Source organism: Nerophis ophidion, linkage group LG24 (genome assembly GCF_033978795.1).
Source record: "Nerophis ophidion isolate RoL-2023_Sa linkage group LG24, RoL_Noph_v1.0, whole genome shotgun sequence".
Taxonomy (NCBI): domain Eukaryota; kingdom Metazoa; phylum Chordata; class Actinopteri; order Syngnathiformes; family Syngnathidae; genus Nerophis; species Nerophis ophidion.
The window spans coordinates 30,912,654-30,928,014 of NC_084634.1; the positions used below are offsets into that span (position 1 = coordinate 30,912,654).

The 15,361-nt window shown below is 38.6% G+C and overlaps 1 protein-coding gene across 6 annotated transcripts in view; it reads left to right on the top strand.

Annotated features, from left to right (window-relative positions):
* ptk2bb (protein tyrosine kinase 2 beta, b) overlaps positions 1-15,361 on the top strand; it is an 87,374-nt gene that overhangs the window by 53,147 nt on the left and 18,866 nt on the right. For all 6 annotated transcript variants that reach the window (XM_061886250.1, XM_061886251.1, XM_061886249.1 and 3 more), the window contains 7 exons: positions 100-181; positions 253-353; positions 428-543; positions 617-717; positions 797-886; positions 3,011-3,215; positions 10,539-10,629. In XM_061886250.1, coding sequence (XP_061742234.1) covers positions 100-181; positions 253-353; positions 428-543; positions 617-717; positions 797-886; positions 3,011-3,215; positions 10,539-10,629 — 786 coding nt within the window. The remainder of the gene's footprint in view (positions 1-99; positions 182-252; positions 354-427; positions 544-616; positions 718-796; positions 887-3,010; positions 3,216-10,538; positions 10,630-15,361) is intronic.

Sequence of the window (15,361 nt, forward strand, 5' to 3'; positions counted from 1 at the left end):
GTAAAAAATGGATGGATGGATGGGTTTTAAATTTATGCAAGAGAAATTACCTGCACTGCAGTATAGAAAATGTTATCCTTTTGTGTTTTCACTAAGCAGAATGGAACCAAGACCAATGTCGCGGTCAAGACCTGCAAAGACTGCTCACCTGACGTCATGGAGAAGTTCATGAGTGAAGCAGGTAGGATTTGGGATGTAACCATTATTAAAATGACAACGGCAAGAGTGAAGACATGTAAACTTTGTGGTCAGTCATCATGAAGAATCTCGACCATCCTCACATCGTCAAACTCATTGGAATTATCGAGGACAATCCCGTGTGGATTGTCATGGAGCTTTATCAATATGGAGAGGTCAGTCAGCACAATGGCCACTGTGTGAAATCCACTCAATTAAAAGTGACACCACTTGTTTGATGCGTCTACAGCTTGGGAACTACCTGACTCAGAACCAGAACAAGTTGACAAACATGACTCTGGTGCTGTTCAGCCTGCAGATCTGCAAAGCTCTCGTCTACCTCGAAGGCGTCAACATGGTGCACAGGTCAATGACCACTTCTGTGTACATACGCTAGTTTAACCCGCCATATTTATGCACGTCTTATATGTTGTTACAGAGACATTGCAGTTCGCAACGTGTTGGTCGCCAGTCCCGACTGCGTAAAGCTTGGAGACTTTGGGCTATCGCGATACATCGAGGATGAAGAGTACTACAAAGGTTATTAGTGTTATGCATATGCTTAAATAAGGTAACCACAAGAATCAGCTTTTAATACAATGGCAATCTAAAATTGCAGCCTCTGTGACGCGATTGCCTATCAAGTGGATGGCGCCAGAATCCATCAACTTTAGACGTTTCACCTCGGCCAGTGACGTTTGGATGTTTGGTATGTTTGGTTTACTTTTTTTTTTTCCATTAATTGACATTTGATTTGAATGTTAACTTTTTGTGAGCTTAAAACCGCAAGTGTACATGACGACAAGTAAGCCACAAAATGGAAGCAATGTTGAAGAAAACATTTAATCAGGGCGTCATCAAGTGCTATCAGTCTATTCAATTGTTGGCCCTGGGGAATGACACAAATCTTGGCAGTCAACATTTTTGCAGAAAATGCCTAAATAAAGAAACTTGGACAACTGCAAACACATTGGAAATCCCAGCATTGACATTCAACCTTGCTTGCAAACAAATAGAACACTGCGGTCCAAATGTTTTGATTTTAACTTTGGCATTCCTCAAGTAGCATCTTTAAGTCCCCTCTTTTTTGGCAGTGACACATTTTTTTTTTTCCTAATATGATTGATGTAACTATCGTTGCCTGAGCTTGTTTACTTCAGATGCAGTTGTTCAACTTTTTAAATTATACCAAGGGAGTTCCTCTTGTTTTCATATTTGGGCTATACATTTGCAAAAACAAATCATTTTGGCAGAGGGTCCTTCAAAACTGCAGAGAGTTTCTGTAACTCTGCCAAAGAAATAGACCGAAATGAAATGTCTACTATAAAGGCCGCTGGTATATACGAAATAGGACTAATAGTGAAGGGCGAAGCCTGGCCCCCTCAATGCTTAGCTTTCAATCAATGTTTACTTATATAGCCCTAAATCACTAGTGTCTCAAAGGGCTGCACAAACCACTACGACATCCTCGGTAGGCCCACATAAGGGCAAGGAAAACTCACACCCAGTGGGACATCGGTGACAATAATGACCCAGTGGGACGTCGGTGACAATGATGACTATGAGAACCTTGGAGAGGAGGAAAGCAATGGATGTCGAGCGGGTCCAACATGATACTGTGAAAGTTCAATCCATAATGGATCCAACACAGTCGCGAGAGTCCAGCCCAAAGCGGATCCAACACAGCAGCGAGAGTCCCGTTCAAAGCGGAGCCAGCAGGAAACCATCCCAAGCGGAGGCGGATGAGCAGCGCAGAGATGTCCCCAGCCGATACACAGGCGAGCAGTACATGGCCACCGGATCGAAATGTAGACCCCAAAACAAATGAGTTGAATATCCCTGATCTCAGTGGTGCGCCGTGAGGGCCAGCAAGGCCTTCTCTGCTGGCCTACCATAAATTAATAAAAGTTGATCTTATTTTTTATTTACTTTTCATAAATATATAAACATTCATCATATTCTCTTCATGTCATATTAGACTCCATTGTTGCTGTTTTTAAGTTAGAGATTTTATCCAATCAAAATTCAGCTAGCTTGTTGCCAGCGCTGTATGAATTCTGCTGGATCCCTTCTGACTTAGCATTAGCGGCGGTTGTGGGGTGTAAACGAAAGGACGGTTGGGATAGCCGATCAAAATCACAAGTTTAGGTGGCCTTAGGTTGAAAGTGACTGCTTGGATACTCACTTGTCACGCCCTAGTATCTAATCACAAGTTATGATTTACGAAAGTGGGACCGTAGCCGTACCCGGCCAGCGGAGAAATCAACGGTACTTCCTTTAACCAACAAAGAAGCATAGCAAAATGTTGATTAGGTGGCAGATGTATATCTGCAAGGCCATTTTCAAGAAGTATATTAAAAGGGAAAGTAGATCTTGTGAGATGAGTTCTGCTGACCCTGGAAACTAGTTCAACTGTTCTGGCGGTGCAATTTATGGTTTGGCTTCTACTTCCACTCGAATCAACCAACTACAAACGGTACCAATGGCTTATATGGCATCAAATGGCTGTTACAAATTGTGAGTTCAAATATATTTTTTCACATTAATTATATATTTTTTACAATTGTTTTGACAGTACCACGTCCGATGCGGGTTTATTGAATTTTAAATGTGCCCAAAAATAGCCTGTTTTGTACACTATTGACACATTGAGGTGATTAAATGCCCAGCAGTGCGCAAGTGTGTTTCTGTGTAGTATTTTTCAAGCCGTGGACATATTTTGAGAGGTATTTATTGAAGTCGGACGAAGTGACACCACGCCTGATATAGATGCTATTTAAATACACGTACCCGAATGGAACTGCTTTGCTGATGCCTACGTTGATCGCCACAGCTGTGTGCATGTGGGAGATCATGAGCCAAGGCCAGCAACCGTTTTTCTGGCTGGAGAACCGAGATGTCATCAACCAGTTGGAGCAAGGCATCAGGCTTCCCAAACCCGACAACTGCCCCCCAGCGCTCTACTCCCTCATGACCCGCTGCTGGTCGTACGACGCAAAAGAGAGACCCAACTTTACCGAGCTGGTGGTCAAGATCAGGTAGTGACAAACTGTTTTGATATTTTTCGAATTTCATAGGGCAAGGAGGGGCCATGTTTAGTGACTTAGATTGATTACTCTGGGGTAGAACCATTTGATTTCTCTCAGAGAGGCAATAACAAAGATATACTTTACTGTATGTACAATTACATATATTAAAATAAATCTGCATACAACATATATATTTATACCTATCTATTAGTGATGTGCAGTGAGGCACTGACGTCATCACAGATTTATAAACAAATGAACCCTAAAGAGAATCATATTCACCATTTGATTGGCAGCAGTTAACGGGTTATGTTTAAAAGCTCATATCAGCATTCTTTACACATACAAACTGTAGCACACAACAAAGCACATTTAATAAAAAAAACGTCATAATGGTCTTATCTTTTACTTATGAAGTCCATGCGCTGCTCCTTCTGAACAAACGCATCGATAACTTGTTTATAAAAGTCTTCCTTATCTATCTTCGGTTTTAAAAGTCACTCTGTCTTAAAATTACAATTAAGAGCTATTCAGTAGGATTTAAGGTCCAAGCTATTGAATGATAAAAAGAACAGTAAGCAGCTATGTTTTATTAATATACCTGTGGAGCCGACGGTCCGACAGACAGGCAGGGCACGCGGAAGAGCGACCTGGACTGAGGTTTTATTGAAAAATAAACAAAGTCAAACTGCTCGAGCCATGTTTTTCCTTGGTGGTCCTGGGAACCTGCAAGACGACGGCTTGAGATGTCACAATACCGTAGCCGCGTCTGTTAAATATGAGTCGTTAAATGACTCCTGCCTCCTGGTGATAGAGGGCGCTAGTGATCCTTCTTGCGACTACTTGGCTGCAGAAGTGAAATGAGTGACATGTGCTGGAGTAGGTAATAAAATATCTCCATCGAGACACTTTTAAAACTGAAGGAAGACTTCTATAAACAAGTTATCTATGCTTTTTATCAGAAGGAGCTGGAATGGACTATATAAGTAAAGGTAAGACCATAATAAAGTTTTTATTTTTATTGTTTTTTTTAATGTTAAATGTGCTTTTCATGATGGTATACTTAAATCACACTCAAATTTTTACTGCATGCCTTTGGTAAGTGCCAGAGTGAGAAGAAGTTTTAAAATTATTAGCGCATGCTTACTTTTACCGTATGCCTTTGGTGAGCGCAGGAGTGAGAAGAGGTCTTAAATTAACGCCCCTGCGGTAATTAAAGGAATTACGGTAACTGCACTTTTTTTTTTTTTTTATATATAAACCATTATTTATAAATTTCAACATTTACAAATAGTTGAACAGAATAAAGTACAAAACAGTATAAACGTACAAAACAGCACCAGGGGGTTGTAATTTCAAGGTAACTAAAATAGAATGCTATATATATATATATATATATATATATATATATATATATATAAAGATATATATATAGTGCAGGGCTTCACGGTGGCAGAGGGGTTAGTGCGTCTGCCTCACAATACGAAGGTCCTGCAGTCCTGGGTTCAAATCTAGGCTCAGGATCTTTCTGTGTGGAGTTTGCATGCGTGGGTTCCCTCCGGGTACTCCGGCTTCCTCCCACTTCCAAAGACATGCACCTGGGGATAGGTTGATTGGCAACACTAAATGGTCCCTAGTGTGTGAATGTGAGTGTGAATGTTGTCTGTCTATCTGTGTTGGCCCTGCGACGAGGTGGCGACTTGTCCAGGGTGTACCCCGCCTTCCGCCCGATTGTAGCTAAGATAGGCGCCAGCGCCCCCCGCGACCCCGTAAGGGAATAAGCGGTAGAAAATGTATGTGTGTATGTATATTGTGCAAAGCCATAGTAAATGGCTCAATCTCAGTAAATAACCTAAATTTGTAACACAGAATCGTCGTTTTAACAGCTTTTTGGTTGTTAGAGGTAGTGTTTTAATGTAGGGTTCTAAATCTTTTTCAAAGGCATAAAAATCAGGTCATGTATTGAGAAATTTACATTTATGAATATAAAACTTAGCCAATAGTATAATGAGGTTGCAAAGGTAAAATTCATTTTTTCTATACAGTGTAAAACCAAATAAATATTATTTAATATTGTTTTAGTTGCTTAAGAGAAGTTCCTGGCTGTGAATTTGTTAGTTGCTATTTTTATGTTTTTGTGCATTATTTGTTGCCGTCATAATTAAACAAACAGGTTAGTCAGTACTTGATTAGTTTTTTCACAACATTTTACTTTTACTCAAGTCATTATTTGGGTGACTACTCCTTACTTTAACTTGAGTAATAAATCTCTAAAGTAACAGTACTCAAGTAAAATTTCTGGCTACATATTTGATGTTCAAACTGATAAACATATTCTTTTTTGCAAATCATTTACTTTAGAATTTGATGCCAGCAACACGTGAAAAAGAAGTTGGGAAAGGTGGCAATAAATACTGAAAGTTGAGGACTGCTCATGAAACACTTGGAACATCCCACAGGTGTGCAGGCTAATTGGGAACAGTTGGGTGCCATGATTGGTTATAAAAGCAGCTTCCATAAAATGCTAAGTAATTCACAAACAAAGATGGGGTGAGGGTCACCACTTTGTAAGCAAATTGTCAAACAGTTTTAGAACATTTCTCAACGAGCCATTGTAAGGAATTTAGGGATTTTATCATCTATGGTCCGTAAAATCATCAAAACGTCAAGAGAATCTGGAGAAATCACTGCACGTAAGCGATATTACGGACTTTTGATCCCTCAGGCGGTACTGCAATCCAAAACCGACATTGTGTAAAGGATATCACCACATGGGCTCAGGAACACTTCATAAAACCACTGTCAGTTATTACAGTTGGTAGCTACATCTGTAAGTGCAAGTTAAAACTCTGCCATGCAAAGCCAAACCCATTTATCAACAATATCCTGAAACGCCGGCTGGGCCCGTGCTCATCTAAGATGGACTGATGCAAAGTGGAAAGGTTTTCTGTGGTCTGACGAGTCCACCTTTCAAATTATATTTGGAAACAGAGGATGTGGTGTCCTCATGAACAAAGAGGAAAATAACCATTTCGGATTGTTATAGGCGCAAACTTCAAAAGCCAGCATCTGTGATGGTATGGGGGTGTATTAGTGCCCAAGGCATGGGTAACTTACACATCTGTGAAGGCACCATTACTGCTGAATTGTCCATACAGGTTTTGGAGCAACATATGTTGTCATCCAAGCAACGTTTTCATGGACGCCCCTGCTTATTTCAGCAAAACAAGTGTTACAACAGCGTGGCTTCATAAAAAAATAAGAGTGCGGGTACTTTCCTGGCCTGGCTGCAGTCCACACCTGTCTCCCATCAAAAATGTGTGGTGCATTATGACGCGTAAAATACGACAGCCGGACGACTGAAGCTCTCCATAAAACAAGAATGGTAAAGAATTCCACTTTTAAAGCTTCAACAATTAGTTTCCTCAGTTCCCAAACGTTTGAGCGTTGTTAAAAGAAAAGGTGATGTAACACAGTGGTGAACATGTCCTTTCCCAACTACTTTGGCACGTGTTGCAGCCATGAAATTCTAAGCTAATATTTGCAAAAAAAAAAATAAAGTTTGAGTTTGAACATCAAATATCTTTGTCTTATACTCAGGAGCGACTTATGTGTGAAATTAACACATTACCGTTTAATATCAAATAATAATATTCAGCTCATTCACATAAAAGACTAGACATATAAGATTTCATGGGATTTAGCGATTAGGAGTGACAGACTGTTAAAACTATAGCATGTTCTATATGTTATTTGAATGACTCTTCCATAATATGTTACGTTAACATACCAGGCACGTTCTTAGTTGGTTATTTATGCCTCATATAAAGTACACTTATTCAGCCTGTTGTTCTCTATTCTTTATTTATTTTAGATTGCCTTTCAAATGTCTATTCTTGGTGTTGGGTTTTATCAAATAAATTTCCCCCAAAAATGAGACTTATACTCCAGTGCGACTTATACATGTTTTTTTCCTTCTTTATTATGCATTTTCAGCAGGTGCGACTTATACTCCGAAAAATGATATATATATATATAATGAAAAATTATATATATATATATATATATATATTATAAAATATAGTTAAGTTGATATATAAAAACATTTTCGTAAATTACAAAATGTCTATTCAAATTTAATATTTTGATGAATTAAGATGTACAAAGTTTTCAGAAGGGATAGTGCCATTAATTTACATTATCTATTAATCTCACAGTCACAAATATCACAGATTAATGGCAAAATAAAAAAATTTTTTATCAAGCTTGTGAGATGGCTCGTTGTCCGCAGTGTCGTTTTATGAGGGTTAAAAAACATTTTAGCATAAACAATACTGCATAAACCAGGTTTAGTCAACGTCTTCTAGGTCAAGGACCCCCAAACTGATGGAGAGAAGGAGCAGGCACCCCCTAATTACTGTATACATCTTGAATGAAAATATGATTGTATTTTACATTTAACTGGTCCTCAAGATACCTTGTTACTTTTCAATACTATATATATATATATATATATATATATATATGTATATATATATATATATATAAGTGTACAAATGTATATGTTTGATTTAAATGTTAAACTGTGTATATGAGACGTGTGCTACATATATGTTGCTTATATATTGCTTAAAAAAAAGTAATATAAGTGAAGCATGTTTTAGATTTTATATATTTTCGAACCTTCTTGTTGTGATGGGGTAGGTTTATATAAGCGTTGCTTCAACCTACACCCTTTCGGCTCAATCATTGCTCAAATGAGTGTTTTTTTGTTTTCCTTTTTTTGTTGTTGTTCTTTGTTTTATGTGAAGATTGCCGAAATAAATAAATAAATACTGACAATATTCCAAAAATATCAGCATTGTGCCGCTAAGAGACAGGTTTACCAACACACATACAACATACGTCAACCAACACAGCCTGGCCCCCGTTACAGTACATTGAGAGTCAAGTCTGTTTCCCTTAGATTTCCTACAAACTCATACATTCACTATACAGCTTTATGCTACCTAGCAGCATCTCCACTATCACTCGAACTACTTGGCAAGTTTCCAGAAGGATAGTGGTCTATGCTGTCTGCCTATGACTGTCATGAAGTGCACATCGTTGTTGTTGTTTCTGTTCAAAGTGGCATTATCTTTAACAGTGGCACTATCTCCAGCTACAGTCTCCAATAACACCAGAAGAAGATGCTAGTTGTTTTTAATAAAGAAAAAGTCACTAAAAGGTTAAGTCTTCATATACATGAAAAAATCTCAAAGTGCAGCAATAACATTGTATGTAAAACAATGTAAAATAACCACCCTTGGACCTGATTACTGCTTTGCATACTACTGGCATTCTCTCGATGAGCTGCAAAACGTACTCACCTGAAAGGTTTTTTACTTCACGTGTGCTTAAAGTGGGCTTCACGGTGGCAGAGGGGTTAGTGCGTCTGCATCACAATACGACGTTCCTGCAGTCCTGGGTTCAAATCTAGGCTCGGGATCTTTCTGTGTGGAGTTTGCATGTTCTCCCCGTGAATGCGTGGGTTCCCTCCGGGTACTCTGGCTTCCTCCCACTTCCAAAGACATGCACTGGGGATAGGTTGATTGGCAACACTAAATTGGCCCTAGTGATGATTTGCAAAACAAAAAAAAAGTTTATCAGGTAGAACATCAAATATGTTGTCTTTGTAGCATATTCAACTGAATATGAGTTGAAAATGATTTGCAAATCATTGTATTCTGTTTATATTTACATCTAACACAATTTCCCAGTTCATATGGAAACGGGGTTTGTATTAGTTATGAATAATTTTACTTTTACTACCACCTAGTACACACGTGTCAAACTCAACATTCGGAGGCCAGATGGCCGACATTTCATTTAAAGTGGCCCACGAATGCCTGGAAATAATGTGCATACTTCATCTTTCTCACTAAATGTTTTCATTGTTTCCATACACGAAATTATCAATTGGTACCTCGTTTTTTGATTCCAATTTTTGGGGTGAGGATTTGATTCATAATCATTATTTGATTCAGATTTTTGCAATTTATAATTTGGTATAATAATATAACCTTAACAAAACAGCTTACAGGTTACAAAACTTTTTGTTTGCTGACATATGACACATACGTGCACCAAGTAAATATAGATATGGCCTAAATTATTTTTCTTTTTTAATTAATTTGTCCAAAAAACAAAAACAAATTAGAGTATTCAAAATTACTACACAAATTGGGATTCGAATGTGATAAAAAAAAAACATTTTTTAGCACCCCTAAATATTATATACCAGACCTGGGCAAATTAAGGCCCGGGGGCCCCATTAAACTTTTCAATCTGGCCCGCTGGACATTCCCAAAGTATTTTTTAAAATCTCTAAGACGGAAACTGTAGCGGCTTCACGGTGGCAGAGGGGTTAGTGCGTCTGCCTCACAATACGACGTTCCTGCTGTCCTGGGTTCAAATCCAGGCTCGGGATCTTTCTGTCGAGTTTGCATGTTCTCCCCGTGAATGCGTGGGTTCCCTCCGGGTACTCCGGCTTCCTCCCACTTCCAAAGACATGCACCTGGGGATAGGTTGATTGGCAACACTAAATTGGCCCTAGTGTGTGAATGTGAGTGTGAATGTAATCTGTCTGTCTGTGTTGGCCCTGCGATGAGGTGGCGACTTGTCCAGGGTGTAACCCGCCTTCCGCCCGATTGTAGCTGAGATAGGCGCCAGCGCCCCCCGCAACCCCAAAAGGGAATAAGCGGTAGAAAATGGATGGGATGGATAACGCCACGTGTCCATTCATAGCTATGCCTTCAGTGACGCTCTACAGTGTAAATAGTCATGAAAATAAAGAGAACCCATTGAATGAGAAGTGACTCAAGTTTATTGTTCTTCGGTCAATGGTCAACAAAGCAAAAAAAAACAGTTGTACATTCATAGATTGAAAATAAAAAGTTGTACATTCATAGATTGAAAATAAAAAATGTTACAGACCGAAAGGGTTTAGGCTGAAGTTAAACACTTATTGCGCCTAACCCTATAAACAATTTCAAGTACAAAATAAACTTCCGAAAGTTATAAAAAGTCCTTTGCACAACTTATTATAAATACACATTATAAACAACATTATAAACAACATGAACGTAGTTCAATTTTATACACAGTACAGGCATGTGAAATATCCCTATGTACATATAGACCTTTGCACTAATATATACAATATATACAAACAATTGTACGTCCAAACTTTTGGCCTGTACTGTATATTGCACAGTAATAATTTTAGTTTTAAGGCTTAATGAATTTTGTTTTGAAATATAATGATAAAATGTGACCTTACATCTTGTCCAGTGACGTCCACGAGATGGAAAAGGAGCAGGAAGTGGAGCGAGAGAGGGAGAGAAGGCGCTCCAAGATCACCTTTAGCGAGCCACCTCCCAAGGTAGGTAGAACACTGATGCTCAAACTGTGGCACGAATACCACTAATGAATAAATGGGTTATACGTATAGCATTTTCTACCTAAAGGCACTCAAAGCGTTTTGACACTATTTCCACATTCAGACACACATTCACACACTGATGGCGGGAACTGCAATGCACGGCCCTAACCACAACACATCAGTAGCAAAGGTGAATTGTCTTGCTGAAAGACACAATGGATGTGACTAGGATGGCAGAAACTGTTGGTCCGCAGGCCCTATGTAGTGCAGTGATTCTCAAACTGTGATACGGCACACGGACTCTATCTGTTCCAGAGGTGTCTGGTACTCATTTTAGACCGGGGGCCCCATGGGGAAAAAAATACTCCCAAGTAGGCCGGACAGGTATGATCATTTAAAAATAAAGACAACTTCAGATTGTTTTCGTTGTTTAAAAAATAGAACAAGCACATTCTAAAAATATTCAAACCACAATGTTGTTGGGTTTTTTTTTACACTTACATGTTGCGGTTCATAGAATTCTATCTTTATTTGTCGTTATTTATGCTTTCTGAATAAATTGTGATAATGATCACCAGTCAACTCATCTGTGTTAATTTTCAATCTATCAAGATAAAAATATTGTATTAAAATCAAATTCCAGGATGTTATCAATCAATCAATCAATGTTTACTTATATAGCCCTAAATCACTAGTGTCTCAAAGGGCTGCACAAACCACTACGACATCCTCGGTAGGCCCACATAAGGGCAAGGAAAAATTCACACCCAGTTTCTGAATAAATTGTGATAATGATCATCAGTCAACTCATCGGTGTTAATTTTCAATCTATCAAGATAAAAATATTGTATTAAAATCAAATTCCAGGATGTTATCAATCAATGTTATCAATCAATGTTATCAATCAATCAATCAATCAATGTTTACTGGGGACGGCGTGGCGCAGTGGAAGAGTGGCCGTGTGCAACCCGAGGGCCCCTGGTTCAAATCCCACCTAGTACCAACCTCGTCACGTCCGTTGTGTCCTGAGCAAGACACTTCACCCTTGCTCCTGATGGGTGCTGGTTGGCGCCTTGCATGGCAGCTCCCTCCATCAGTGTGTGAATGTGTGTGTGAATGGGTAAATGTGGAAGTAGTGTCAAAGCGCTTTGAGTACCTTGAAGGTAGAAAAGCGCTATACAAGTACAACCCATTTATTTATCATTTACTTATACAGCCCTAAATCACTAGTGTCTCAAAGGGCTGCATCCTCGGTAGGCCCACATAAGGGCAAGGAAAAATTCACACCCAGTTTCTGAATAAATTGTGATAATGAACATCAGTCAACTCATCGGTGTTAATTTTCAATCCATCAAGATAAAAATATTGTATTAAAATCAAATTCCAGGATTCCTTGCCCTTATGTGGGCCTACCGAGGATGTCGTAGTGGTTTGTGCAGCCCTTTGAGACACTAGTGATTTAGGGCTATATAAGTAAACATTGTTTGATTGATTGATTGATTGATTGATTGATAACATCCTGGAATTTGATTTTAATATGTATGCAGTTTGCTCATTTTCCTCGACTGGTGCACTAACATCATATGGTTAACTTTTGTACATATGTAGCTTAATCTACAACGGTACAAAGAATTGCTATTGAGACATTTAGTGGACATATTTAGAACAGCAGTTTCTTTCATTCAAATTTTCGGCTCATATTTGGGGTTCTATTCAGGTCTTTGTTCTACATAACATGTAATGGGGGTTCTTTGGTTAAAATGTTGCATAGATGTTTTACAGATCATCTTCAAGTCACTTTTTGACAGTCTCTTCAGGATGCGCCGTTTTGTGTGCGGTCTTAGTTACGTGGCTCACCTTCGACATCGTTTTCTTCCCGTCATATTTGTTGTAGCAGTGTAGCGTGCACTTCTTCCATTGGGAGTGGAAGAAGTGTCAAAAGATGAAGATAACTGTGTAAATGACATTAAAACTACTTAAATTCTACATTGGAACAGCATCTTCTCCTCCGTGGCTCACTAGTGCAACAATAGTGATAAACCGTCCGACCAGGACTCGCGAATAACTAAAGTTCTGTGAGTGAAAAATGTAAGTTCACTACACTGAGATTTTTTAGCGCTTTCATAGCGACATATAAGTTAAACCTTTACACTACTTTGTATTAGAAATGGCAACCACAGAATGGTGAATATAGTGAGAAAGAAGCTTATCAACAACCTAATCGGCAAAGACTGCAGTGGCGGACTTGTGCAAATTTTCAGGATTTATACAATCCAATCAATCCACTTTATTTATATAGCACATTTAAACAACAATAACATTTCCAAAGTGCTGCACAGCCATGTTAAAAACAATTATAAAAAATAAATAAATAAAATAAAAAAAATAAAAAAAAATAAAAAGTATATATATATATATATATATATATATATATATATATATATATATATATATATATATATATATATATATATATATATATATATATATATATATATATATATATATATATATATATATATATATATATATATATATATATATATATATATATATATATATATGCTCCACCAATGACTGAATAAAAACAAAAAATAAATACATATAAAACCAATAAAAACAATATAAAAACAAATATGATTAAAAACTATTTTAAAGGGTAAAATCAATTAAAACAGTAAAATAGAAATCAAAGTGTATAGAAAACACAGAGGACAACAGAGGACCACACAACTCACATAGTGTTAAAAGCCAAAGAATAAAAGTGGGTCTTAAGACGAGACTTAAAACACTCCACTGTGGAAACAGTTTGAACATGGAGCGGCAGAGTGTTCCAGAGCTTAGGGCCAACCACAGAGAAGGCTCTGTCTCCCCTGGTCTTAAGTCTGGTCTTGGGCACCACGAGCTGGAACTGGCTCTCGGACCTCAGAGCGCGCGCAGGAATGCAAATTTGGATGAGGTCCGAGATATATTGAGGTGCCAGTCCATGTAAAGATTTAAAAACAAACAGCAATGTTTTAAAATCAATTCTAAAATGAACAGAGAGCCAGTGCAAACTGTGAAGAATTGGGGTTATATGCTGGCGTTTCCTGGCCCCTGTTAAAAGTCGTGCTGCCGCGTTCTGGACTAACTGCAACCGGGAGAGAGCTTTTTGGCTAATGCCAGCATAAAGTGCATTGCAGTAGTCCAGGCGACTTGAAATAAAAGCATGCACGACTTGTTCAAAAAGGTTAAAAGATAAAAACGGTTTAACCGTTACTAAAAGACGAAGGTGATAAAAACACGATTTTAAAACGCCATTGACTTGTTTGTCTAGTTTAAAATCGCTGTCTATAGTGACGCCAAGGCTGGTGACTTTGGGACGCACATCATTTTGCAATGGTCCCAAGTCAGTGAGGGCCGGACCAAAAACTAAAATTTCCGTTTTTCCCTCATTCATTATTAAAAAATTCTGGGCGAACCAAGCCTTGACGTCGCATAGACAGTTAAGAAGAACTCAAATACACATCAGCAGGTACAAGAAGGTAATAAAAGTTGGTTTTGCACAATATTGTGAAACCAAAGGCCAGATAATGTCTGCTAATGGGTTCCATTTTGAATTCCATATACACACCATAGAAATACTTGTATCTCTGACTACGGTAGCCGTAATGGGCCGACAATCCATGAAGCGGTGCAGCTTCAAAGTCACACTAAAACCTTATGACAGATTTTTGAGTGCTGTGTGTAATGTTCTTTATTTTCAATGGTACATTTAAAGTTTGGTGTTGTTTCCTGGCATCATGTTGCAGTCTACATGTATCTCTCATATGTGACTACTATCTATTGGTCACACTTATTACACCATGTACCAAATGGAATTCCTTTAAGTTATTGTGTTTGCTGCTGTTGTTTTTGTCTGTCTAATCCCCCACTTATCACCACAATTCCCCCCTCTGTCTTCTTTTTTTTTTCTCTTTCAATCCCCTCCTGCTCCGGCCCGGCTGCACCAAATGATGATAATATAAATACATTTAATGAAGTCAAATTCAAATAAGGCAACAAGAGAAGTATCCTACACTTCTCTTTTGTAAAGTAAATCTGAACAGCCGATATGGGCATCTACATCAACTATATGATTTGCCTGAGAAGCTGGACAGGACCGAAAAAAATAAAAATAAATTGCTTTGAGGTTGGTAAGCACAGCCAAAATTATTCCATAATTCTTATAAGGCGCACTATCGAGTTTTGAGAAAATAAAAGGGTTTTGTAGTGTGCCTCATAGTCTGAAAAATATGGTATACAAATCAAAAATTGTTTTCCCCTCACATAGAAAATCTAAGTTTAAATATTCTGCAACATCCCAAAGATACTTAATTTTGAAAATGCATTTGACTAGCCAGATGAGGTGGTTCGGGCATCTGGTCAGGATGCCACCCGAACGCCTCCCTAGGGAGGTGTTTAGGGCACGTCCAACCGGTAGGAGGCCACGGGGAAGACCCAGGACACGTTGGGAAGACTATGTCTCCCGGCTGGCCTGGGAACGCCTCGGGATCCCCCGGGAAGAGCTAGACAAAGTGGCTGGGGAGAGGGAAGTCTGGGTTTCCCTACTTAGGCTGTTGCCCCCGCGACCCGACCTCGGATAAGCGGAAGATGATGGATGGATGGATGGATAGTGCTTGTTTTCAGAATAAAATACTTATGTCTTTATTTAAAGCCCTGCTGGTTTGTAGATATACAAACTCTTGATTAG